The sequence below is a fragment of the Scyliorhinus torazame genome, chromosome 5 (genome assembly GCF_047496885.1).
Source record: "Scyliorhinus torazame isolate Kashiwa2021f chromosome 5, sScyTor2.1, whole genome shotgun sequence".
Classification (NCBI taxonomy): domain Eukaryota; kingdom Metazoa; phylum Chordata; class Chondrichthyes; order Carcharhiniformes; family Scyliorhinidae; genus Scyliorhinus; species Scyliorhinus torazame.
In genome coordinates, this window is record NC_092711.1 from 3,652,880 (window position 1) to 3,677,343 (window position 24,464).

The 24,464-nt window shown below is 53.6% G+C and overlaps 1 protein-coding gene across 1 annotated transcript in view; it reads right to left on the bottom strand.

Moving 5' to 3' along the window:
* tox4b (TOX high mobility group box family member 4 b) overlaps nucleotides 1-16,701 on the bottom strand; it is a gene marked incomplete at its 3' end in the record, with an annotated part of 59,785 nt that extends 43,084 nt beyond the window's left edge. The window contains exons 1-3 of the mRNA XM_072507590.1: nucleotides 16,619-16,701; nucleotides 14,743-14,811; nucleotides 6,815-7,057 (exon numbers count right to left, since the gene is read on the bottom strand). Of these exons, the coding sequence (XP_072363691.1) occupies nucleotides 6,815-7,057; nucleotides 14,743-14,811; nucleotides 16,619-16,624 (318 nt within the window). The remainder of the gene's footprint in view (nucleotides 1-6,814; nucleotides 7,058-14,742; nucleotides 14,812-16,618) is intronic.
* Between the last annotated feature and the right edge of the window lie 7,763 nt (nucleotides 16,702-24,464).

A 24,464-nucleotide genomic window follows, 5' to 3' on the forward strand; every position in this document is an offset into this window, starting at 1 on the left:
CCTAGTTCAATGAAGAGTGCAGGAGAGCGTGCCAGGAACAGTGCCAGGCATACCGAAAAGAGGTGTCAAGCTACAACACAGGACTACTTGTGTGCCAAACAGCATGTAATAGACGGAGCGAAGCGATTCCACAACCATCGCATCAGATCTAAGCTCTGCCATCCTGCCACATCCAGCCGCGAATGGTGGCGGACGATTGAACAACTCTCTGGAGGAGGGGGCTCCACAAATATCCCCGTCCTCAATGATGGAGCTCAGCACATCTGCGCAAAAGACAAGGCGTTCGCAACAATCTTCAGCCAGAAGTGCCGAGTGGATGACCCATCTCTGTCTCCTCCGGAGGTCCCCAGCATCACAGAGGTCAGTCTTCAGCCGATACGATTCACTCCGCGTGATATCAAGAAACGGCTGAAGGCCCTGGACACTGCAAAGGCTGCAGGCCCTGACAATATCCCGGCAATCGTACTGAAGGCTCCAGAGCTTGCCGCGCCCCCTAACCAAGGTGTTCCAGTACAGCGGCAACTGGCATCTACCCGGCAATGTGGAAAATTGCCCAGGTGTGTCCTGTACACAAGAACGAGGCGGCGGAATGTGGCGACTAGGGGCTTTTCACAGTCACTTCATTGAAGCCTACTTGTGACAATAAGCCATTTTCATTTTCATTCATTTCAAATCCAACCCAGCCAATGACCGCCCTATCCGCCTACTCTCCATCATCAGCTAAGTGATGGAAGGAGGCATCAACAGTGCTATCCAGCGGCACTTACTCAGCAATAACCTGCTCACGGACGCTCAGTTTGGGTTCCGCCAGGGTCACTCTGCTCCTGACCTCATTACAGCCTTGGTTCAAACACGGACAAAAGAGGTGAATGCCAGAGGGGAGGCGGGAGTGACTGCCCCCGACATCAAGGCAGCATTTGACCGAGTGCGGCATCTAGGAGCCCGAGCTAAACGGGAGTCAGTGGGAATCAGGGGGGAAATCTCTCCGCTGGTTGGAGTCAAACCCGGCACAAAGGAAGATGGTTGTGGAGGTTGGAGGTCAATCAACTCAGCTCCAGGACATCACTGCAGGAGTTCCTCAGGGTTGTGTCCTCGGCCCCAACCATCTTGAGCTGCTTCATCAATGACCTCCCTTCCATCAGAAGGTCAGAAGTGGGGATGTTTGCGGATGAATGCACAATGTTCAGCACCATTCGCGACTCCCCAGATAATGAAGCAGTCCCTGTCCCAATGCAGCAAGACCCGGACAATATCCAGGCTCGGGGCTGACAAGGGGCAAGTTACATTCGCCCCACACAAGTGCCCGGCAACGACCATGTCCGACACAAGCGAATCTAACCACCGCCCCCTTGACGTTCGATGGCGTTACCGTCGCTGAATCCCCCACATCCTGGGGGTTACCATCGATCAGAAACTGAACTGGACCCAGCCATATAAACACTGCGGCTCCCAGAGCAGGTCAGAGGCTGGGAATCCTGCGGAGAGCAACTTCTAGACGGTAACGGCCATGGGTTTGGGAGGTGCTGTCGAAGGAGCCTCGGCGAGTTCCCGCGGGGCGTCTTGTAGACGGTGCACACGGCTGTGCGTCGGGGGGGTGGAGGGGGTGAATGTGGGTGGTCAGCGTGTCGATCGAGCGGGTCGATCCTTCCCAAAGCCTGTCCGCCATCGACAAGGACACAAGTCAGGAGTGCGATGGGAGACTCTCCACTTGCCTGGATGAGCGCGGCTCCCAACCACACTGGAGAAGCTCGACACCATCCAGGACAAAGCAGCCCCGCTCGATCGACACAGTTAAGTCCAGGAGGCAGGAAAGGAATCATAAACCTTACTTTCTGCATATTTTAAAGTGGACTTTGTCGGCACGTGACCGTGCAATCCTTTGGCTGCAATCCTGGGAACGTGAACCAGGAAAGGCAGTATGAAGCTCAACCTTCACCCTTGTGGAGCCTCACCCCCATCGTTGAGTGGAACCCAATTGCACTCAATTAAAAATAGGAGCACCGGGTGGTCCGTCTCTCCAGCCTGGACTTGTAACAAAGAGACTTGTAACAAAGAGATCAGAACTTGCGGTACCTGCAGAGGCGCCAACAGCCACCATCCATCTCTGAAAGTGTGAGCAATGGATTTTGACCAGAGACGTGGAAACGGAGTCTGAACCGAAAACGGACTTGTCCGCGAGCGAAGCTCCTCTGGGCCTTTGGAAAGGTTTTGCGTTGCATTCCCGGGCAAGTCTGCCGTTAACACCCAGCCTGACGACAGCACAGCAGGACTCCAGGGTGACCACAAAGCCTGCCTCAAGTCTGAATCTTGCCCCCCCCCCCGCCCCCCGCAAGCCCGATTCTCTGGAAGATTCCTCACATCGCCTGGAGACCGGTTCTCTGTGCACCAAGCTCATCACCAACCTCGAAGGAATTCAACAACTCCCGCCTTCAGCTAGCTGAGCCCACCTCCACGAACGAACACACGCTGACATCCTGGACTCTGACGTTCACGTTAACCACGTATAGTATTTTTGAAACAGCAGAACTCGGATCTCTCCTATCTCATCCGTTTGTGCGCATGTTGTTGCAACGAGCATTCTCCCTGGTTTGAATGTATGAATAAACTATACTCCTGATTGAACCCGAATGATCGTTTGCTACCAGTCACTTTCAAGACTGATCCCACAGAGGGTTTGACGAAACAAGCTATAACCTGTTTTAAGACTTCAAACGCCCCTGCTGATGGAGGACACCAATAAAAATGAAGATTTCCGGCACGCTCTCAACACCATCCAGGACAAAGCAGCCCCGCTCGATCGACACGCTGACCACCCACATTCACCCCCTCCACCCACCCGACGCACAGCCGTGCGCACCGTCTACAAGACGCCCCGCGGGAACTCGCCGAGGCTCCTTCGACGGCACCTCCCAAACCCATGGCCGTTACCGTCTAGAAGGACGAGGGGGGGCAGCAGACACACCCCCGCCCCCCCCCCCCCCCACCACCATCTGGAGGTTCCCCTCCGAGTCACTCCCCATCCCGCAAGGGGAATACATCAGCCGTTCCTTCACTGTGGCTGGGTCAGGATCCCAGAACTCCCTCCCTAACAGCACGGTGGGTGGACCTACGCCATCACAGGGGGGTCGCAGCCGGTTCAAGACGGCGGCTCGCCCGCCATGGGGGAAACGAGGGATGGGGAATAAACGCTGGGGCCAGCCCCGCGGTGTTGGTAAAGAAATAAAGTCAAGTATCGATTCGGGTTAGTTTTGTCGCTGGCGGACCTCGGCTCACATGGGGAGGAGCTGGGATTGTTTTCCCTGGGAGCGGGGGCGAGCGGGAGAGTGAATCGAGGCGTTGAGGGTCGCGAGGGGGTTTGGGTGGAGTAAGTGAGGGTAACCGTCTCCAGCAACAGGTAACATGGAAGGGGGGGGCGGTGAGGAGAATTTGGTATTAAATGCAGCGCGTTTGTGACATCTGGAAGGTGCTTTACACTCAACACCCCGCTACTGTACACACACGACTGTGCGGCAAGATTTAAATCCAATTCAATCTATAAGTTCAATCTATAAGGGGCTGGGTTAGCACACTGGGCTAAATCGTTGGCTTTGAAAGCAGACCAAGGCAGGCCAGCAGCACGGTTCGATCCCCGTACCAGCCTCCCCGAACAGGCGCCGGAATGTGGCGACTAGGGGGCTTTTCACAGTAACTTCGTTTGAAGCCGACTTGTGACAATAAGCGGTTTTCATTTCTTTTTCAAGTTTGCGGATGATACGACAGTGGTGGGCCACATCTCAAACAACGGCGAATCAGACTCCAGGAGGGAGAGAAATCACTTGGTTCCATGGTGCACCGAAAACAACCTCTCTCTAAATGTCGGAAAGATCAAGGAACGGATCGTCGGCTGCAGGAAGCGCAGCACGACGCACGCTCCCGCCTGCATCAATGTCTCCGAAGTGGAGATGGTCGATAGCTTTAAGTTCCAGGTCCACTCACGTTGATGCATCACGGGGCAGCACGGTAGCCTTGTGGATAGCACAATTGCTTCACAGCTCCAGGGTCCCGGGTTCGATTCCCGGCTTGGGTCACTGTCTGTGCGGAGTCTGCACGTCCTCCCCGTGTGTGCGTGGGTTTCCTCCGGGTGCTCCGGTTTCCTCCCACAGTCCAAAGATGTGCGGGTTAGGTGGATTGGCCAATGATAAATTGCCATTAGTGACCAAAATTGCCCTTGGTGTTGGGTGGAGGTGTTGACTTTGGGTAGGGTGCTCTTTCCAAGAGCCGGTGCAGACTCAAAGGGCCGAATGGCCTCCTTCTGCACTGTAAATTCTATGATAATCTATGATTAATCTAGGACAAAGGTTCGGCACAATACCGTGGGCCGAAGGGCCTGTTCTATGCTGTATGTTTCTATGCTCTCTGTTACTTCCTGCGGCAGCTTAAGAAATTTGGCATGTCTGCATCGACTCTCACAAACTTCTACAGATGTGCGATAGAGAGCATCCTATCCGGCTGCATCACATATAGAACATTACAGCGCAGTACAGGCCCTTCGGCCCTCGATTTGCGCCGACCTGTGAAACCACTCTAAAGCCCATCTACACTATTCCCTTATCGTTCATATGTCTATCCCATGACCATTTGAATACACTTAGTGTTGGCGAGTCCACTACTGTTGCAGGCAGGGCATTCCACACCCTTACTACTCTCTGAGTAAAGAACCTACCTCTGACATCTGTCCTATATCTATCTCCCCTCAATTTAAAGCTATGTCCCCTCGTGCTAGACATCACCATCCGAGGAAAAAGGCTCTCACTGTCCACCCTATCCAATCCTCTGATCATCTTGTATGCCTCAATTAAGTCACCTCTTAACCTTCTTCTCTCTAACGAAAACAGCCTCAAGTCCCTCAGCCTTTCCTCATAAGATCTTCCCTCCATACCAGGCAACATTCTGGTAAATCTCCTCTGCACCCTTTCCAATGTTTCCACATCCTTCCTATAATGCGGCGACCAGAACTGCACGCAATACTCCAAATGCGGCCGCACCAGAGTTTTGTACAGCTGCAACATGACCTCACGGCTCCGAAACTCAATCCCTCTACCAATAAAAGCTAACACACCGTACGCCTTCTTAACAACCCTCTCAACCTGGGTGGCAACTTTTAGGGATCTATGTACATGGACACCGAGATCTCTCTGCTCATCCACACTGCCAAGAATCTTACCATTAGCACAGTACTCTGTCTTCCTGTTATTCCTTCCAAAATGAATCACCTCACACTTTTCTGCATTAAACTCCATTTGCCACCTCTCAGCCCAGCACTGCAGCTTATCTATGTCCCTCTGTAACTTGTAACATCCTTCCGCACTGTCCACAACTCCACCGACTTTAGTGTCATCTGCAAATTTACTCACCCATCCTTCTACGCCCTCCTCCAGGTCATTTATAAAAATGACAAACAGCAGTGGCCCCAAAACAGATCCTTGTGGTACACCACTAGTAACTGGACTCCAGTCTGAACATTTCCCATCAACCACCACCCTTTGTCTTCTTCCAGCTAGCCAGTTTCTGATCCAAACTGCTAAATCTCCCTGAATCCCATGCCTCCGTATTTTCTGCAGTAGCCTACCGTGGGGAACCTTATCAAACGCTTTACTGAAATCCAGATACACCACATCAACTGCTCTACCCTCAACTGCTCGGTCCAAGATCGCAAGAAACTGCAGAGTGCGGTGAACTCAGCCCAACGCATCACACAAGCTTGCCACCCCCACATTGATTCTGTATACACCTCCCGCTGCCTCAGGAAGGCAGGCAGCATTATCAGAGACCCCTCCCACCCAGGCATTGCCTTCTTCCAGACCCTTCCATTAGGCAGAAGGTACAGAAGTCTGAAGACCCGCACATCCAGACACAGGAACAGCTTCTTCCCCACAGCTACTAGACTCCTCAACGACTCCCCCCTCGGACTGATCTGTTCCGTGTAAGAACACTATTCACGACGCCCTATGCTGCTCTTGCTCATGTATTTGCTTTGTTTGGCCCCTTGTTCCGCACTGTAACCAATCAGTGTTTGTCGATGTACCATTTGTCGATGTTCTCTGTCGATTATTCTTTTATCAACTATGTACGTACTGTGTACGTTCCCTCGGCCGCAGGAAAATACTTTTCACTGTACTTCGACACATGTGACAATAAACACCAATCAATCAATTGGGGAAATTGGTTAATACTTGAATGGGAAAATGCTCAGGAATGGGGCCGGGATGGGCAGGGTAGGATAGGATAGAGGGGCACAATGGCCCATCCATAAAAAGATTTACTAGGATGTTGCCGGGACTTGATGGTTTGAGTTATAAGGAGAGGCTGGATAGACTGGGACTTTTTTCCCTGGAGCGTAGGAGGCTTAGGGGTGATCTTATAGAGGTCTATAAAATAATGAGGGGCATAGATAAGGTAGATAGTCAACATCTTTTCCCAAAGGTAGGGGAGTCTAAAACTAGAGGGCATAGGTTTAAGGTGAGGGAGAGATTCAGAAGGGCCCAGAGGGGCAATTTCTTCACTCAGAGGGTAGTGAGTGTCTGGAATGGGCTGCCAGAGGTAGTAGTAGAAGCGGGTACAATTGTGTCTTTCAAAAAGCATTTAGATGGTTACATGGGTAAGATGGGTATAGAGGGTTATGGGCCAAGTGCGGGCAACTGGGACTAGCTTAATGGTAAAAAACTGGGCGGCATGGACTGGTTGGGCCGAAGGGCCTGTTTCCATGCTGTAAACTTCTATGATTCTATGATATGAGTCTGAGGAAGCGACGATCGCAATGGACGTTGTACGTTACCATGGAGAGACTGCTGATCAGCTCACCGCCCTGCTCGATCACCCCCTGAGACAGGGTTATGGGCAGGTCGAGGGGCGTGGAGGAGAACTGAGTGGTGAAGCCATTGTCCTGCGAGCTGGACGGGTCCGTCAGGTCGAAGTGGCAGCTCACGTCCGAGGCGGCGAGCGAGGGGTCCGATTCCAGAGGCAGGGAGATGGGGGGGATCTCAAACTCCTCATCCCCAAGGCTGGGAGTGTGGAAGGTCTGTGGAGAAAGGAGACACAGGGCAGTTAGAGACAGGGTAATGCTCCCCTATCCGACCCCATCAGACACTCCCAGGACAGGTACAGCACGGGGTTAGATACACAGTAAAGCTCCCTCGACACTGTCCCCATCAAACTCTCCCAGGACAGGTACAGCATGGGGTTAGATACAGAATAAAGCTCCCTCTACACTGTCCCCATCAAACACTCCCAGGACAGGTACAGCACAGGGTTAGATACAGAGTAAAGCTCCCTCTACACTGTCCCCATCAAAGACTCCCAGGATAGGTACAGCACGGGGTTAGATACAGAGTAAAGCTGTCTCTACACTGTCCCCATCAAACACTCCCAGGACAGGTACAGCACGGGGTTAGATACAGAGTAAAGCTCCCTCTACACCGTCCCATCAAACACTCCCAGGACAGGTACAGCACCGGGCTAGATACAGAGTAAAGCTGTCTGTACACTGTCCCCATCAAACACTCCCAGGACAGGTACAGCACGGGGTTAGATACAGAGTAAAGCTCCCTCTACACTGTCCCCATTAAACACTCGCAGGACAGGTACAGCATGGGGTTAGATACAGAGTAAAGCCCCCTCTACACTCTGTCCCCATCAAACACTCCCAGGACAGGTACAGCACGGGGTTAGATACAGAGTAAAGCTCCCTCTACACTGTCCTCATCAAACACTCCCAGGACAGGTACAGCACGGGGTTAGATACAGAGTAAAGCTCGCTCTACACTGTCCCCATCAAACACTCCCAGGGACAGGTACAGCACGGGGTTAGATACAGAGTAAAGCTCCCTCTACACTGTCCCCATCAAACACACCCAGGACAGGTGCAGCACGGGGTTAGTTACAGAGTAAAGCTCCCTCTACACTGTCCCCATCAAACACTCCCAGGACAGGTACAGCATGGGGTTAGATATAGAGTAAAGCTCCCTCAACACTGTCCCCATCAAACACTCACACAGCTACAGCACGGGGTTAGATACAGAGTAAAGCTCCCTCTACACTGTCCCCATCAAACACTCCCAGGACAGGTACAGCACGGGGTTAGATACAGAGTAAAGCTATCTCTACACTGTCCACATCAAACACTCCCAGGACAGGTACAGCACGGGGTTAGATACAGAGTAAATCTCCCTCTACACTTGTCCCATCAAACACTCCCAGGACAGGTACAGCACGGGGTTAGGTACAGAGTAAAGTCCCGCTACACTGTCCCCATCAAACACTCCCATGACAGGTACAGCACGGGGTTAGATACACAGTAAAGCTCCCGCTACACTGTCCCCATCAAACACTCCCAGGACAGGTACAGCACAGGGTTAGATACAGAGTAAAGCCCCCTCTACACTGTCCCCATCAGACACTCCCAGGACAGGTACAGCATGGGGATAGATACAGAGCAAAGCTGCCTCTACACTGTCCCCATCAAACACTCCCAGGACAGGTACAGCACGGGGTTAGATACAGAGTAAAGCTCCCTCTACACTGTCCCCTTCAAATACTCCCAGGCCAGGTACAGCACGGGGTTAGATACAGAGTAAAGCTGCCTCTACACTGTCCCCATCAAACACTCCCAGGACGTACAGCACGGGGTTAGTTAGAGAGTAAAGCTGCCCCTACACTGTCCCCATCAAACACTCCCAGGACAAGTACAGCACAGGGTTAGCTACAGAGTAAAGCTCCTCAACACTGTCCCCATCAAACACTCCCACGACAGGTACAGCACGGGGTTAGATACAGAGTAAAGCTGCCTCTACACTGTCCCCATCAGACACTCCCAGGACAAGTACAGCACGGGGTTAGCTACAGAGTAAAGCTCCCGCTACACTGTCCCCATCAAACACTCCCAGGACAGGTACAGCACGGGGTTAGATACAGAGTAAAGCTGCCTCTACACTGTCCCCATCAGACACTCCCAGGACAAGTACAGCACGGGGTTAGCTACAGAGTAAAGCTCCTCAACAGCTTTACTCTGTAGCTAAGGAGGTGAGGGATGCAGTTAGTGTCCCTGCTGATTTTACCTGCAGGAAGTGCTGCCATCTCCAGCTCCTCCAAGACCGAGTTAGGGAACTGGAGCTGGAGTTGGAAGAACTTCGGATCATTCGGGAGGCAGAAGGGGTCATAGATAGCAGCTTCAGGGAATTAGTTACACCAAAGATTGGAGATAGGTGGGTAACTGTAAGAGGGACTGGGAAAAAACAGTCAGTGCAGGGATCCCCTGCGGTCGTACCCCTGAGAAACAAGTATACCGCTTTGGATACTTGTGGGGGGGGGGACTTACCAGGGGTAAGCCATGGGGTACGGGCCTCTGGCACGGGGTCTGTCCCTGTTGCTCAGAAGGGAAGGGGGGAGAGGAGCAGAGCATTAGTAATTGGGGACTCTATAGTCAGGGGCACAGATAGGAGATTTTGTGGAAGCGTGAGAGACTCACGTTTGGTATGTTGCCTCCCAGGTGCAAGGGTACGTGATGTCTCGGATCGTGTTTTCCGGGTCCTTAGGGGGGAGGGGGAGCAGCCCCAAGTCGTGGTCCACATTGGCACCAACGACATAGGTAGGAAAGGGGACAAGGATGTCAGGCAGGCTTTCAGGGAGCTAGGATGGAAGCTCAGAACTAGAACAAACAGAGTTGTTATCTCTGGGTTGTTGCCCGTGCCAAGTGATAGTGAGATGAGGAATAGGGAGAGAGAGCATTTAAACACGTGGCTACAGGGATGGTGCAGACGGGAGGGATTCAGATTTTTGGATAACTGGGGCTCTTTCTGGGGAAGGTGGGACCTCTACAGACAGGATGGTCTACATCTGAACCTGAGGGGCACAAATATCCTGGGGGGGAGATTTGTTAGTGCTCTTTGGGGGGGTTTAAACTAATGCAGCAGGGGCATGGGAACCTGGATTGTAGTTTTAGGGTAAGGGAGAATGAGAGTATAGAGGTCAGGAGCACAGATTTGACATCGCAGGAGGGGGCCAGTGTTCAGGTAGGTGGTTTGAAGTGTGTCTACTTCAATGCCAGGAGTATACGAAACAAGGTAGGGGAACTGGCAGCGTGGGTTGGTACCTGGGACTTCGATGTTGTGGCCATTTCGGAGACATGGATAGAGCAGGGACAGGAATGGATGTTGCAGGTTCCGGGGTTTAGGTGTTTTAGTAAGCTCAGAGAAGGAGGCAAAAGAGGGGGAGGTGTGGCGCTGCTAGTCAAGAGCAGTATTACGGTGGCGGAGAGGATGCTAGATGGGGACTCTTCTTCCGAGGTAGTATGGGCTGAAGTTAGAAACAGGAAAGGAGAGGTCACCCTGTTGGGAGTTTTTTATAGGCCTCCTAATAGTTCGAGGGATGTAGAGGAAAGGATGGCGAAGATGATTCTGGATATGAGCGAAAGTAACAGGGTAGTTATTATGGGAGACTTTAACTTTCCAAATATTGACTGGAAAAGATATAGTTCGAGTACAATAGATGGGTCGTTTTTTGTACAGTGTGTGCAGGAGGGTTTCCTGTAACAATATGTTGACAGGCCAACAAGAGGCGAGGCCACGTTGGATTTGGTTTTGGGTAATGAACCAGGCCAGGTGTTGGATTTGGAGGTAGGAGAGCACTTTGGGGACAGTGACCACAATTCGGTGACGTTTACGTTAATGATGGAAAGGGATAAGTATACACCGCAGGGCAAGAGTTATAGCTGGGGGAAGGGCAATTATGATGCCATTAGACGTGACTTGGGGGGGATAAGGTGGAGAAGTAGGCTGCAAGTGTTGGGCACACTGGATAAGTGGGGCTTGTTCAAGGATCAGCTACTGCGTGTTCTTGATAAGTATGTACCGGTCAGACAGGGAGGAAGGCGTCGAGCGAGGGAACCGTGGTTTACCAAGGAAGTGGAATCTCTTGTTAAGAGGAAGAAGGAGGCCTATGTGAAGATGAAGTGTGAAGTTTCGGTTGGGGCGATGGATAGTTACAAGGTAGCGAGGAAGGATCTAAAGAGAGAGCTAAGACGAGCAAGGAGGGGACATGAGAAGTATTTGGCAGGAAGGATCAAGGAAAACCCAAAAGCTTTCTATAGGTATGTCAGGAATAAACGAATGACGAGGGAAAGAGTAGGACCAGTCAAGGACAGGGATGGGAAATTGTGTGTGGAGTCTGAAGAGATAGGCGAGATACTAAATGAATATTTTTCGTCAGTATTCACTCAGGAAAAAGATAATGTTGTGGATGAGAATGCTGAGCCCCAGGCTAATAGAATAGATGCCATTGAGGTACGTAGGGAAGAGGTGTTGGCAATTCTGGACAGGCTGAAAATAGATAAGTCCCCGGGACCTGATGGGATTTATCCTAGGATTCTATGGGAGGCCAGGGAAGAGATTGCTGGACCTTTGGCTTTGATTTTTATGTCATCATTGGCTACAGGAATAGTGCCAGAGGACTGGAGGACAGCAAATGTGGTCCCTTTGTTCAAAAAGGGGAGCAGAGACAACCCCGGCAACTATAGGCCGGTGAGCCTCACGTCTGTAGTGGGTAAAGTCTTGGAGGGGATTATAAGAGACAAGATTTATAATCATCTAGATAGGAATAATATGATCAGGGATAGTCAGCATGGCTTTGTGAAGGGTAGGTCATGCCTCACAAACCTTATTGAGTTCTTTGAGAAGGTGACTGAACAGGTAGACGAGGGTAGAGCAGTTGATGTGGTGTATATGGATTTCAGCAAAGCGTTTGATAAGGTTCCCCACGGTAGGCTATTGCAAAAAATACGGAGGCTGGGGATTGAGGGTGATTTAGAGATGTGGATCAGAAATTGGCGAGCTGAAAGAAGACAGAGGGTGGTGGTTGATGGGAAATGTTCAGAATGGAGTACAGTCACAAGTGGAGTACCACAAGGATCTGTTCTGGGGCCGTTGCTGTTTGTCATTTTTATCAATGACCTAGAGGAAGGCGCAGAAGGGTGGGTGAGTAAATTTGCAGACGATACTAAAGTCGGTGGTGTTGTCGATAGTGTGGAAGGATGTAGCAGATTACAGAGGGATATAGATAAGCTGCAGAGCTGGGCCGAGAGGTGGCAAATGGAGTTTAATGTAGAGAAGTGTGAGGTGATTCACTTTGGAAGGAATAACAGGAATGCGGAATATTTGGCTAATGGTAAAGTTCTTGAAAGTGTGGATGAGCAGAGGGATCTAGGTGTCCATGTACATAGATCCCTGAAAGTTGCCACCCAGGTTGATAGGGTTGTGAAGAAGGCCTATGGAGTGTTGGCCTTTATTGGTAGAGGGATTGAATTCCGGAGTCGGGAGGTCATGTTGCAGCTGTACAGAACTCTGGTACGGCCGCATTTGGAGTATTGCGTACAGTTCTGGTCACCGCATTATAGGAAGGACGTGGAGGCTTTGGAGCGGGTGCAGAGGAGATTTACCAGGATGTTGCCTGGTATGGAGGGAAAATCTTACGAGGAAAAGCTGATGGACTTGAGGTTGTTTTCGTTGGAGAGAAGAAGGTTAAGAGGAGACTTAATAGAGGCATACAAAATGATCAGGGGGTTGGATAGGGTGGACAGTGAGAGCCTTCTCCCGCGGATGGATATGGCTGGCACGAGGGGACATAACTTTAAACTGAGGGGTAATAGATATAGGACAGAGGTCAGAGGTAGGTTCTTTACGCAAAGAGTAGTGAGGCCGTGGAATGCCCTACCTGCTACAGTAGTGAACTCGCCAACATTGAGGGCATTTAAAAGTTTATTGGATAAACATATGGATGATAATGGCATAGTGTAGGTTGGATGGCTTTTGTTTCGGTGCAACATCGTGGGCCGAAGGGCCTGTACTGCGCTGTATTGTTCTATGTTCTATGTTCTCTATGTTCTAACACTGTCCCCATCAAACACTCCCAGGACAGGTAATGCACGGGGTTAGATACAGAGTAAAGCCCCCTCTACACTGTCCCCATCAGACACTCCCAGGACCGGTACAGCACGGGGTTGATACAGAGTAAAGCACCCTCTACAGTGTCCCCATCAAACCCTCCCAGGACAGGTACAGCACGGGGTTAGATACAGAGTAAAGCTCCCTCTACACTATCCCCATCAAACACTCCCAGGACAGGTACAGCACGGGGTTAGATACAGAGTAAAGCTCCCTCTACACTGTCCCCATCAAACACTCCCAGGACAGGTACAGCACAGCGTTAGATACAGAGTAATGCTCCCTCTACACTGTCCCCATCAAACGCTCCAGGACAGGAACAGCACGGGGTTAGATAGAGAGTAAAGCTGTCCCTACACTGTCCCCTTCAAATACTCCCAGGCCAGGTACAGCACGGGGGTAGATACAGAGAAAAGCTCCCTCTACACTGTCCCCATCACCACTCCCAGGACAGGTACAGCACGAGGTTAGATACAGAGTAAAGCTCCCTCTACACTGTCCCCATCAAACACTCCCAGGACAGGTACAGCACGAGGTTAGATACAGAGTATAGCTCCCTCTACACTGTCCCCATGAAACACTCCCAGGACAGGTACAGCACAGGGTTAGATACAGAGTGAAGCTCCCTCTACACTGTGCCCATCAAACACTCTCAGCACAGGTACAGCACGGGGTTAGATACAGAGTAAAGCCCCCTCTACACTGTCCCCATCAAACACTCCCAGGACAGGTACAGCACGGGGTTAGATACAGAGTAAAGCTCCGTCTACACTGTCCCCATCAAACACTCCCAGGACAGGTACAGCACGGGGTTAGATACAGAGTAAAGCTCCCTCCACACTGTCCCCATCAAATACTCCCAGGACAGGTACAGCACGGGGTTAGATACAGAGTAAAGCTTTTTCTACACTGTCCCCATCAAACACTCCCAGGACAGGTACAGCACGGGGTTAGATACAGAGTAAAGCTCCCTCCACACTGTCCCCATCAAACACTCCCAGGACAGGTACAGCACGGGGTTAGATACAGAGTAAAGCTCCCTCCACACTGTCCCCATCAAACACTCCCAGGACAGGTACAGCACGGGGTTAGATACAGAGTAAAGCTCCCTCTACACTGTCCCCATCAAACACTCCCAGGACAGGTACAGCACAGGGTTAGATACAGAGTAAAGCTCCCTCTACACTGTCGCCATCAAACACTCCCAGGACAGGTACAGCACGGGGTTAGATACAGAGTAAAGCTCCCTCTACACTGTCCCCATCAAACACTGCCAGGACAGGTACAGCACGGGGTTAGATACAGAGTAAAGCTCCCTCTACACTGTCCCCATCAAACACTCCTAGGACAGGTACAGCCCGGGGTTAGATACAGAGTAAAGCTCCCTCTACACTGTCCCCATCAAACACTCCTAGGACAGGTACAGCCCGGGGTTAGATACAGAGTAAAGCTCCCTCTACACTGTCCCCGTCAAACACTCCCAGGACAGGTACAGCACGGGGTTAGATACAGAGTAAAGCTCCCTCTACAGTGTCCCCATCAAACACTCCCAGGACAGGCACAGCACGGTGTTAGATACAGAGTAAAGCTTCCTCTACACTGTCCCCATCAAACACTGCCAGGACAGGTACAGCACGGGGTTAGATACAGAGTAAAGCTCCCTCTGCACTGTCCCCACCAAACACTCCCAGGACAGGTACAGCACGGGGTTAGATACAGAGTTAAGCTCGATCCACACTGCCCCTGCCTCCGATCCAATTAGGTTGCTCACCTCTGCTCCGCTCAGGAATGGATGGCTGGAGTCCGTGATGGTCAAGTAGGCATCACCTCCACTGGGAAACTGTAAGAGAAAAGGAAAAGAGGCTTTAAGGGCAGAAGCCATTTTGCGAGCCAACAGGTCAATATCAGCAGAGGCCCTCGCGCACGCTCTCCCGCTGTGCAGCTAATGACAATCTGATAGAACATCTCTGTCCCACCCCTGGCAAGATCACACAATGCAGATGTTGCCGCACTGTCAGAGGGTCAGTACTGAGGGAGTGCCGCACTGTTAGAGGGTCAGTACTGAGGGAGTGCCGCACTGTCAGAGGGTCAGTACTGAGGGAGTGTTGCACTGTCAGAGGGTCAGTACTGAGGGAGTGTTGCACTGTCAGAGGGTCAGTACTGAGGGAGTGCTGCACTGTCAGAGGGTCAGTACTGAGGGAGCTCCATACTGTCAGAGGGTCAGTACTGAGGGAGTGCCGCACTGTCAGAGGGTCAGTACTGAGGGAGTGCCGCACTGTCAGAGGGTCAGTACTGAGGGAGTGCCGCACTGTCAGAGGGTCAGTACTGAGGGAGTGCCGCACTGTCAGAGGGTCAGTACTGAGGGAGTGCCGCACTGTCAGAGGTTCAGTACTGAGGGAGTGCCGCACTGTCAGAGGGTCAGTACTGAGGGAGTGTCGCACTGTCAGAGGGTCAGTACTGAGGGAGTGCCGCACTGTCAGAGGGTCAGTACTGAGGGAGAGCCGCACTGTCAGAGGGTTAGTACTGAGGGAGTGCCGCACTGTCAGAGGGTCAGTACTGAGGGAGTGCCGCACTGTCAGAGGGTCAGTACTGAGGGAGTGCCGCACTGTCAGAGGGTGAGTACTGAGGGAGTGCCGCACTGTCAGAGGGTCAGTACTGAGGGAGTGCCGCACTGTCAGAGGGTCAGTACTGAGGGAGCGCCGCACTGTCAGAGGGTCAGTACTGAGGGAGTGCCGCTCTGTCAGAGGGTCAATACTGAGGGAGTGCCGCACTGTCAGAGGGTCAGTACTGAGGGAGTGCCGCACTGTCAGAGGGTCAGTACTGAGGGAGTGCTGCACTGTCAGAGGGTCAGTACTGAGGGAGTGCCGCCCTGTCAGAGGGTCAGTACTGAGGGAGTGCAGCACTGTCAGAGGGTCAGTACTGAGGGAGCACCGCACTGTCAGAGGGTCAGTACTGAGGGAGTGCCGCACTGTCAGAGGGTCAGTACTGAGGGAGTGCCGCACTGTCAGAGGGTCAGTACTGAGGGAGTGCCGCACGGTCAGAGGGTCAGTACTGAGGGAGTGCCGCACTGTCAGAGGGTCAGTACTGAGGGAGTGCTGCACTGTCGGAGGGTCAGCGCCGTGGGTGTCGACCGGACTCCTGTGGGCTCCGCCTCCTTCGACGGGGTGTCCCCCCCCTCCGCCTCCGCCCGGAACGGCCACGGGATCCTGCTGTGCGCCGACCACGGGCGACGCCGCTCGCTTCCGTCCGAGACAACCCCCCCCCCCCCCACCACTCCTCCGGCCAGCACCCTGATCGCCATGCGGCCGGGCTCGGTCCACCTGCCCCACCCCCAATGTCTGCGGGATCTTGCTGTGCACTGAAATACGGTCAACCCCTCCGTATGGGACGACCCGCTTTCCCCTCCGTCCCCCTCTGCGAGGGGGAATAATGAGGGGAGGGGGAGAGTATGAGACCCCCCCACCCCCACCCCCACCCCCACCCCCACCCCCACCCCCACCCCAGCCCCAGCTGGACTGCCCCTGGTGGGGGGAATTGTCCCCTGTTTGTGTGTGTGTTGGGGGGGGGGGGGTTTAAGAAGCCCCTCCCCCTGGGGGGGGGGTTGATTGGAGACCCCTGCCCATCTCCTCTCCCTCCCTCTCTCTCACCTCCATCTTGTCTCCCTTCTTCCCCCACCACCCACTTCCCTGACACCACTCGCCCCGAACAAAGATGGCCGCCTCCTCGCCCCCGGTTCCCCCCGGCGCGGCGGCCGTTCCCGCGCCGCCCCGCACAAAGATGGCGTCGCCCCCTCCCCCCCAGGAAGCGACGCGCGGAGTCCGGAGGGGGAGGGGTCAGACGTGTGACCAGCGGTAGGCGTTAATACGTCATTTAATACGCCTTCCGCCCCTACCACGCTGCCAGTCCAATCACCGCTGCTGCCCTTTGAATGACGGGCGGCTGACCAATCGACGTGTTTGGACCCCTCCCACCGCCTCCCCGTGTCCCGTCAAAGCGGATGCGCCCCCCCAATTCGGATTGACGCGCCGTCCAGCCAATGGGCGGCGAGCGTTTTATGATGGGCGGGGACCCGCACCAATGGAGGGGCAGAGAAGGCGGGGTTTGAAGGGGCGCCGCACCAATGGGAGGCGGGGTGGGCGGTGCCGCTGCCTCCCCTGCCGGCCCAGCGGAGCCGGATTGCCAGGCCGCCGGTCGTCATGTCGTACGCCTATCTCTTCAAGTACATCATCATCGGCGACACGGGTGAGCGCGGGCGGCCCGGTGTGTGCGCACGTGCGTGTGGTAGGGGGAGTCGGGGAGATAGCGTCGGTCCGGATTGGAGGAGGGTGGGGGATGAGAGCGACCGGCCACCGCCGCCCTTTCCCCCTGCCGGGGCCTGTGGCCGCCGACGTGGCAAAACAAGATGGCGGCGCCCACTGGGCCTTCCCCAAGATGGCGGCCGGCAGGACCCCCGAACGTCACTTCCGCTTCCCCATCCGCTCTCTTTGTCCGCTGCGCCCGCAGGTGGCCGGCGCGTCCGCCTGCATGGAAACGAGCAATTATGTGGGTTGTCAAGGAAAGAGGGTGGGAAGTTGCTCCTGACCCCCCCCCCCCCCCCCCCCCCCACAAATGCCTTCCTCACTCACACTCCTGAACATTTCTTGGAGAGTCTTGGAAACACTGGGTGCACAGCAAGATCCCAGAATCAACCCACCCAGATTTTTTTTTCCTGGGGGTGGGGTGGGTCCTTTCTAGCCCCCAAAGATGTCCTTGGGACCGCCTTTGCCGCCGCCTGTTCGGCCGAGCGCCGTCCTCCCGCCCCCGCGCGCCGCAGAATTTCTCGTGCTCATCCCAACGCTTGTCAATTGTGGTGAGAGTTGACGCCGTGCCGGGCAGCGACTTCCCCCATCAGCCTTCCGAATGGGCCTGCCTCGATATTATCATAGAATTTACAGAGCAGAAGGAGGCCATTCAGCCCATCGAGTCTGCACCGGCTCTTGGAAAGAGCACCCTCCCCAAGGTCCACACCGCCACCCTATCCCCGTAACCCAGTCCAACACTAAGGGCAATTTTGGACACTAAGGGCAATTTAGCGCGGCCAATCCACCCAACCTGCACATCTTTGGACTGTGGGAGGAAACCGGAGCACCCGGAGGAAACCCACGCACACACGGGGAGGATGTGCAGACTCCGCACAGACAGTGACCCAAGCCGGGAATCGAACCTGGGACCCTGGAGCTGTGAAGCAATTGTGCTATCCGCAAGGCTACCGTGCTGCTATTAAATTGATTCTTTTCTCTCCACCCTAGCCATGGCTGTAACATTACATTCTGCAGTCTCCTTCCTTCCCTATGTACAGAACGAAGTCTTACAACACCAGGTTAAAGTCCAACAGGTTTGTTTCGATGTCACTAGCTTTCAGAGCGCTGCTCCTTCCTCAGGTGAATGAAGAGGTATGTTCCAGAAACACATATATAGACAAATTCAAAGATGCCAAACAATGCTAGGAATGCGACCATTAGCAGGTGATTAAATCTTTACAGATCCAGAGATGGGGTAACCCCAGGTTAAAGAGGTGTGAATTGCATCAAGCCAGGACAGTTGGTAGGATTTCGCAGGCCAGATGGTGGGGGATGAATGTAATGCGACATGAATCCCAGGTCCCGGCTGAGGCCGCACTCATGTGCGGAACCAGGAACATTCCTCGTCACAATGGCCGTCTCGGCACTCTACACCAGCATCCCCCAAGACGACGGCATTGCTGCAACAGCCTCAGTACTCAACACCGACAACTGCCAATCTCCAGACGCAATTCTGCAACTCATCCGCTTCATTCTGGATCACAACGTCTTCACCTTCGACATCAAGTTCTTCATCCAGACGCACGGAACAGCCATGGGGACCAAATTCGCACCCCAATACGCCAACATCTTCATGCACAAGTTTGAACAGGACCTACTCACCGCACCGGACCTTCAACCGACGTTATACACCAGATACATCGATGACATTTTTTTCCTTTGGACCCACGGCGAAGAATCACTGAAACGACTACACGATGACATTAATAAGTTCCACCCAACCATCAGACTCACCATGGACTACTCCCCAAAATCAGTTGCATTCTTGGACACACTCGTCTCCATCAAGGACGGTCACCTCAGCACTTCGCTTTACCGCAAACCCACGGATAAACTCACGATGCTCCACTTCTCCAGGTTCCACCCTAAACACATTTAAAGAAGCCATCCCCTATGGACAAGCGCTCCGTATACACAGGGTCTGCTCAGACGAGGAGGAGCGTAACAGACATCTACAGACGTTGAAAGATGCCCTCGTACGAAAAACGTTCCGCACACGCGAGTGCGGCCTCAACCAGGACCTGGGATTCATGTCGCATTACATTCATCCCCCACCATCTGGCCTGCGAAATCCTACCAACTGTCCTGGCTTGATGTAATTCACACCTCTTTAACCTGGGGTTACCCCTTTTTTGGATCTGTAAAGATTTAATCACCTGCTAATGCCCACATTCCTAGCATTGTTTGGCATCTGTGAATTTGTCTATATATATGTTTCTGGAACAGACCTCTTCATTCACCTGAGGAAGGAGCAGCGCTCTGAAAGCTAGTGACATCGAAACAAACCTGTTGGACTTTAACCTGGTGTTGTAAGACTTCGTACTGTGCTCACCCCAGTCCAACGCCGGCATCTCCACATCTTCCCTATGTACGTACGGCATGTGTTGTCTGTATAGCATGCAAGAAACAATGTATACGAATGTATAGAACATAAGTGCAGAAGGAGGCCATTCGGCCCATCGAGTCTGCACCGACCCACTTCAGCCCTCACTCCCACCCTATCCCAATAACCCCTCCTAACCTTTTTTTGGACACTGAGGGCAATTTATCACGGCCAATCCACCTAACCTGCACGCCTGTCGGGACGTGGGAGGAAACCGGAGCACCCGGAGGAAACCCACGCAGGCACGGGGGGAGAACGTGCAGACTCCGCACAGACAGTGACCCAAGCCGGGAATCGAACCCGGGACCCCGGCGCTGTGAAGCCACAGTGCTAACCACTGTGCCGCCCACGTGACAATGATAAAACAAAATCAAAAGGGTTTTCCGCAAACCCCTTCGAAATCTCCTGCCCCAACCTTAAATCTGGGCTCACTGACCACTCCGCTAAGTGGAAAGGTTTCTTCATGTCCGCCTTATCTATGCCCCTGAGTTTTTTTTATACACCTCAATCAGGTCCCTTCTTGACTCCCAAGAAAAACAACCCCGGCCTAACCAGCCTCTCTCCATAGCCGAGACGCTCCAGTCCAGGCAACATCCTGGTGAATCTCCTCTGCACCCTCTCGAGTGCAGTCATATCCTTCCTATAGAGTGACAACGAGAACTGCACACCGTACTCCAATATACATTAACGAGCTGGAGGAAGGAACTGAAGGCTCTGTTGCTAAGTTTGCAGATGATACAAAGATCTGTAGAGGGACTGGTAGTATTGAGGAAGCAGGGGGCTGCAGAAGGACTCGGACAAGCTGGGAGAGCGGGCAATGAAGTGGCAGATGGAATACAATGTGGAAAGTGTGAGGTTATGCACTTTGGAAGGAGGAATGGAGGCATAGACTATTTTCTAAATGGGGAAACGCTTCGGAAATCAGAAGCACAAAGGGACTTGGGAGTCCTTGTTCACGATTCTCTTCAGGTTAACGTGCAGGTTCAGTCGGCAGTTAGGAAGGCAATTGCAGTGTTAGCGAGAGGGCTAGAATACAGGACCAGGGATGTACTTCTGAGGCTGTATCAGGCTCTGGTCAAACCCCATTTGGAGTATTGTGAGCAGTTTTGGGCCCCGTATCTAAGGAAGGATGTGCTGGCCTTGGAAAGGGTCCAGAGGAGGTTCACAAGAACGGTCCCGGGAATGAAGAGCTTGTCGTATGAGGAACGGTTGAGGACTCTGGGTCTGTACTTGTTGGAGTTTAGAAGGATTAAAACAAATATATATACATTTTATTAAAGTTTTCAAACACAATTTTTCCCCCTTACAAATCAACATGAAAGATAACCCAATAACTAAGAAGAAACATTATTTAAATAAAATAGTGAACTAACAAAGTAACAAAAAATAGTGCCCCCCCCTCCCCTCCCTCCACCCCAACCAGAACAAAACAGGTTACCCCCCCCCCTTCTGGGCTGCTGCTGGCGATCTATTTTCCCTTAACGTTCCGCGAGATAGTCGAGGAACGATTGCCACCGCCTGGAGAACCCCTGAGCCGATCCTCTCAACGCAAACTTCATCCGCTCCAGTTTTATGAACCCTGCCATATCGTTTATCCAGGCCTCCACGCCGGGGGGGGGCTTCGCTTCCTTCCACATAAGTAGGATCCTTCGCCGGGCTATCAGGGACGCAAAGGCCAGAATATCGGCCTCTTTCGCCTCCTGCACTCCCGGCTCCTCCGCTACCCCAAATATAGCTAACCCCCAGCTTGGCTTGACCCGGACCTTCACCACCTTCGAGATCACTCCCGCCACTCCCCTCCAATACCCCTCCAGTGCCGGACACGACCAGAACATGTGTGTGTGGTTCGCCGGGCTTCCCGAGCACCTCCCGCACCTGTCCTCCACTCCGAAGAACCTGCTCAGCCTCGCTCCCGTCATGTGTGCCCTGGGTAGAACCTTGAATTGTATCAGGCTAAGCCTGGCACACGAGGGAGAGGAATTTACCCTACTTAGGGCATCAGCCCACAGACCCTCCTCAAACTCCTCTCCCAGCTCTTCTTCCCATTTTCCTTTCAGCTCCTCTATCATCGCCCCCCCCTCCTCTCTCATCTCCTGATATATTTCCGTCACTTTGCCCTCCCCGACCCATACCCCCGAAATTGCTCTATCCTGGATCCCCTGTGTCGGGAGCAGCGGAAATTCCCTCACCTGTTGCCTCGTAAACGCCCTCACTTGCACGTAAGGAGTTTAGAAGGATGAGGGGGGATCTTATTGAAACGTGCAGGATACTGCGAGGCCTGGATAGAGTGGATGTGGAGAGGATGTTTCCACTTGTAGGAAAAACTAGAACCAGAGGACACCATCTCAGACTAAAGGGACGATCCTTTACAACAGAGATGAGGAGGGATTTCTTCAGCCAGAGGGTGGTGAATGTGTGGAACTCTTTGCCGCAGAAGGCTGTGGAGGCCAAATCACTGCGTGTCTGTAAGACAGAGATAGATAGGTTCTTGATTAATAAGAGGATCAGGGGTTATGGGGAGAAGGCAGGAGAATGGGGATGAGAAAATATCAGCCTTGATTGAATGGGGGAGCAGACTCGATGGGCCGAGTGGCCTAATTCTGCTCCGATGTCTTCTGGTACAGCTCCATCGTAACCTCTCTGCTCTTATATTCTATACCTCGGCTAATAGAGGCAAGACTTCTTAACCACCTTATCCACCTGTCCTGTTGCCTCCAGAGATCTATGGACATTCGCCCTGAGGTGGGCCTGGTCCTCTGTATGTCCAAAAGGCCAGCACTTTTCTGGGTTCAATTCCATTGGCCACTGATCTGACCAACCGGCCTATATCGTCCTGTAATCTAAGACTTTCCTCCTCGCTATTGGACAGATTTTCGATCGGGGAACAGTCAAAGGTGATGGTGGAAGGGTAATGCCCCCGCCCCGAGCTGGGTCCTCTGCCTGTGCCTCAGTGAGGAAGTAAATGAACGCTGTGGAGCATTCATTAGGGAAAGCCGGTTGTGGGTTCGTCAATCGCGTGGAACTAATTTGGCTGAGCGTTCTGAAGAGGTAACGCAGAGGGTCGATGGGGGGAACACTGTCGATGTGGTGTACCTGCACTGGCAGAAGGCATTGTTGCTAACTTTTGCCTTGTGTGGGGGGGGTTACGGTGTGTGTGTGGGGGGTTACGGTGTGTGTGGGGGGTTACGGTGTGTGTGGGGGGTTACGGTGTGTGTGGGGGGTTACGGTGTGTGTGGGGGGTTACGGTGTGTGTGGGGGGTTACGGTGTGTGTGGGGGGGGTTACGGTGTGTGTGTGGGGGGCTACGGTGTGTGTGTGGGGGGGGTTACGGTGTGTGTGTGGGGGGTTACGGTGTGTGTGTGGGGGGTTACGGTGTGTGTGTGTGGGGGGTTACGGTGTGTGTGTGGGGGGGGTTACGGTGTGTGTGGGGGGGTTACGGTGTGTGTGGGGGGTTACGGTGTGTGTGGGGGGGTTACGGTGTGTGTGTGGGGGGGTTACGGTGTGTGTGTGGGGGGTTACGGTGTGTGTGTGGGATTTACGATGTGTGTGGGGGGTTTACGATGTGTGTGGGGGGTTTACGGTGTGTGTGGGGGGTTTACGGTGTGTGTGGGGGGGTTACGGTGTGTTTGTGGGGGGGTTACGGTGTGTTTGTGGGGGGGGATTACGGTGTGTGTGTGGGGGGGGTTACGGTGTGTGTGGGGGATTACGGTGTGTGTGTGGGGGGGTTACGGTGTGTGTGGGGGGTTTACGGTGTGTGTGGGGGGTTTACGGTGTGTGGGGGGTTTACGGTGTGTGGGGGGTTTACGGTGTGTGTGGGGGGTTTACGGTGTGTGTGGGGGGTTTACGGTGTGTGTGGGGGGTTTACGGTGTGTGTGGGGGGTTACGGTGTGTGTGTGGGGGGTTACGGTGTGTGTGTGGGGTTTACGATGTGTGTGGGGGGTTTACGATGTGTGTGGGGGGTTTACGGTGTGTGTGGGGGGTTTACGGTGTGTGTGGGGGGGGTTACGGTGTGTGTGTGGGGGGGGTTACGGTGTGTGTGTGGGGGATTACGGTGTGTGTGTGGGGGGGGGTTACGGTGTGTGTGGGGGGGGGTTACGGTGTGTGTGTGGGGGGGTTACGGTGTGTGTGTGGGGGGGTTTACGGTGTGTGTGTGTGGGGTTTACGGTGTGTGTGTGGGGGGGTTACGGTGTGTGTGTGGGGGGTTACGGTGTGTGTGGGGGGGTTACGGTGTGTGTGTGGGGGGGTTACGGTGTGTGTGTGGGGGGGTTACGGTGTGTGTGGGGGGTTACGGTGTGTGTGTGGGGGGGTTACGGTGTGTGTGGGGGGTTACGGTGTGTGTGTGGGGTTTACGATGTGTGTGGGGGGTTTACGATGTGTGTGGGGGGTTTACGGTGTGTGGGGGGTTTACGGTGTGTGTGTGGGGGGTTTACGGTGTGTGTGTGGGGGGTTTGCGGTGTGTGTGTGGGGGGTTTACGGTGTGTGTGTGGGGGGTTTACGGTGTGTGTGTGGGCGATTACGGTGTGTGTGGGGGGGGTTGCGGTGTGTGTGTGGGGGGGATTGCGGTGTGTGTGGGGGGGGTTGCGGTGTGTGTGTGGGGGGGTTACGGTGTGTGGGGGGTTACGGTGCGTGGGGGGTTACGGTGCGTGGGGGGTTACGGTGCGTGGGGGGGTTACGGTGCGTGGGGGGGGTAAGGTGTGTGTGGGGGGGTTACGGTGTGTGTGTGTGGGGGTTACGGTGTGTGTGTGGGGGGGTTACGGTGTGTGTGTGGGGG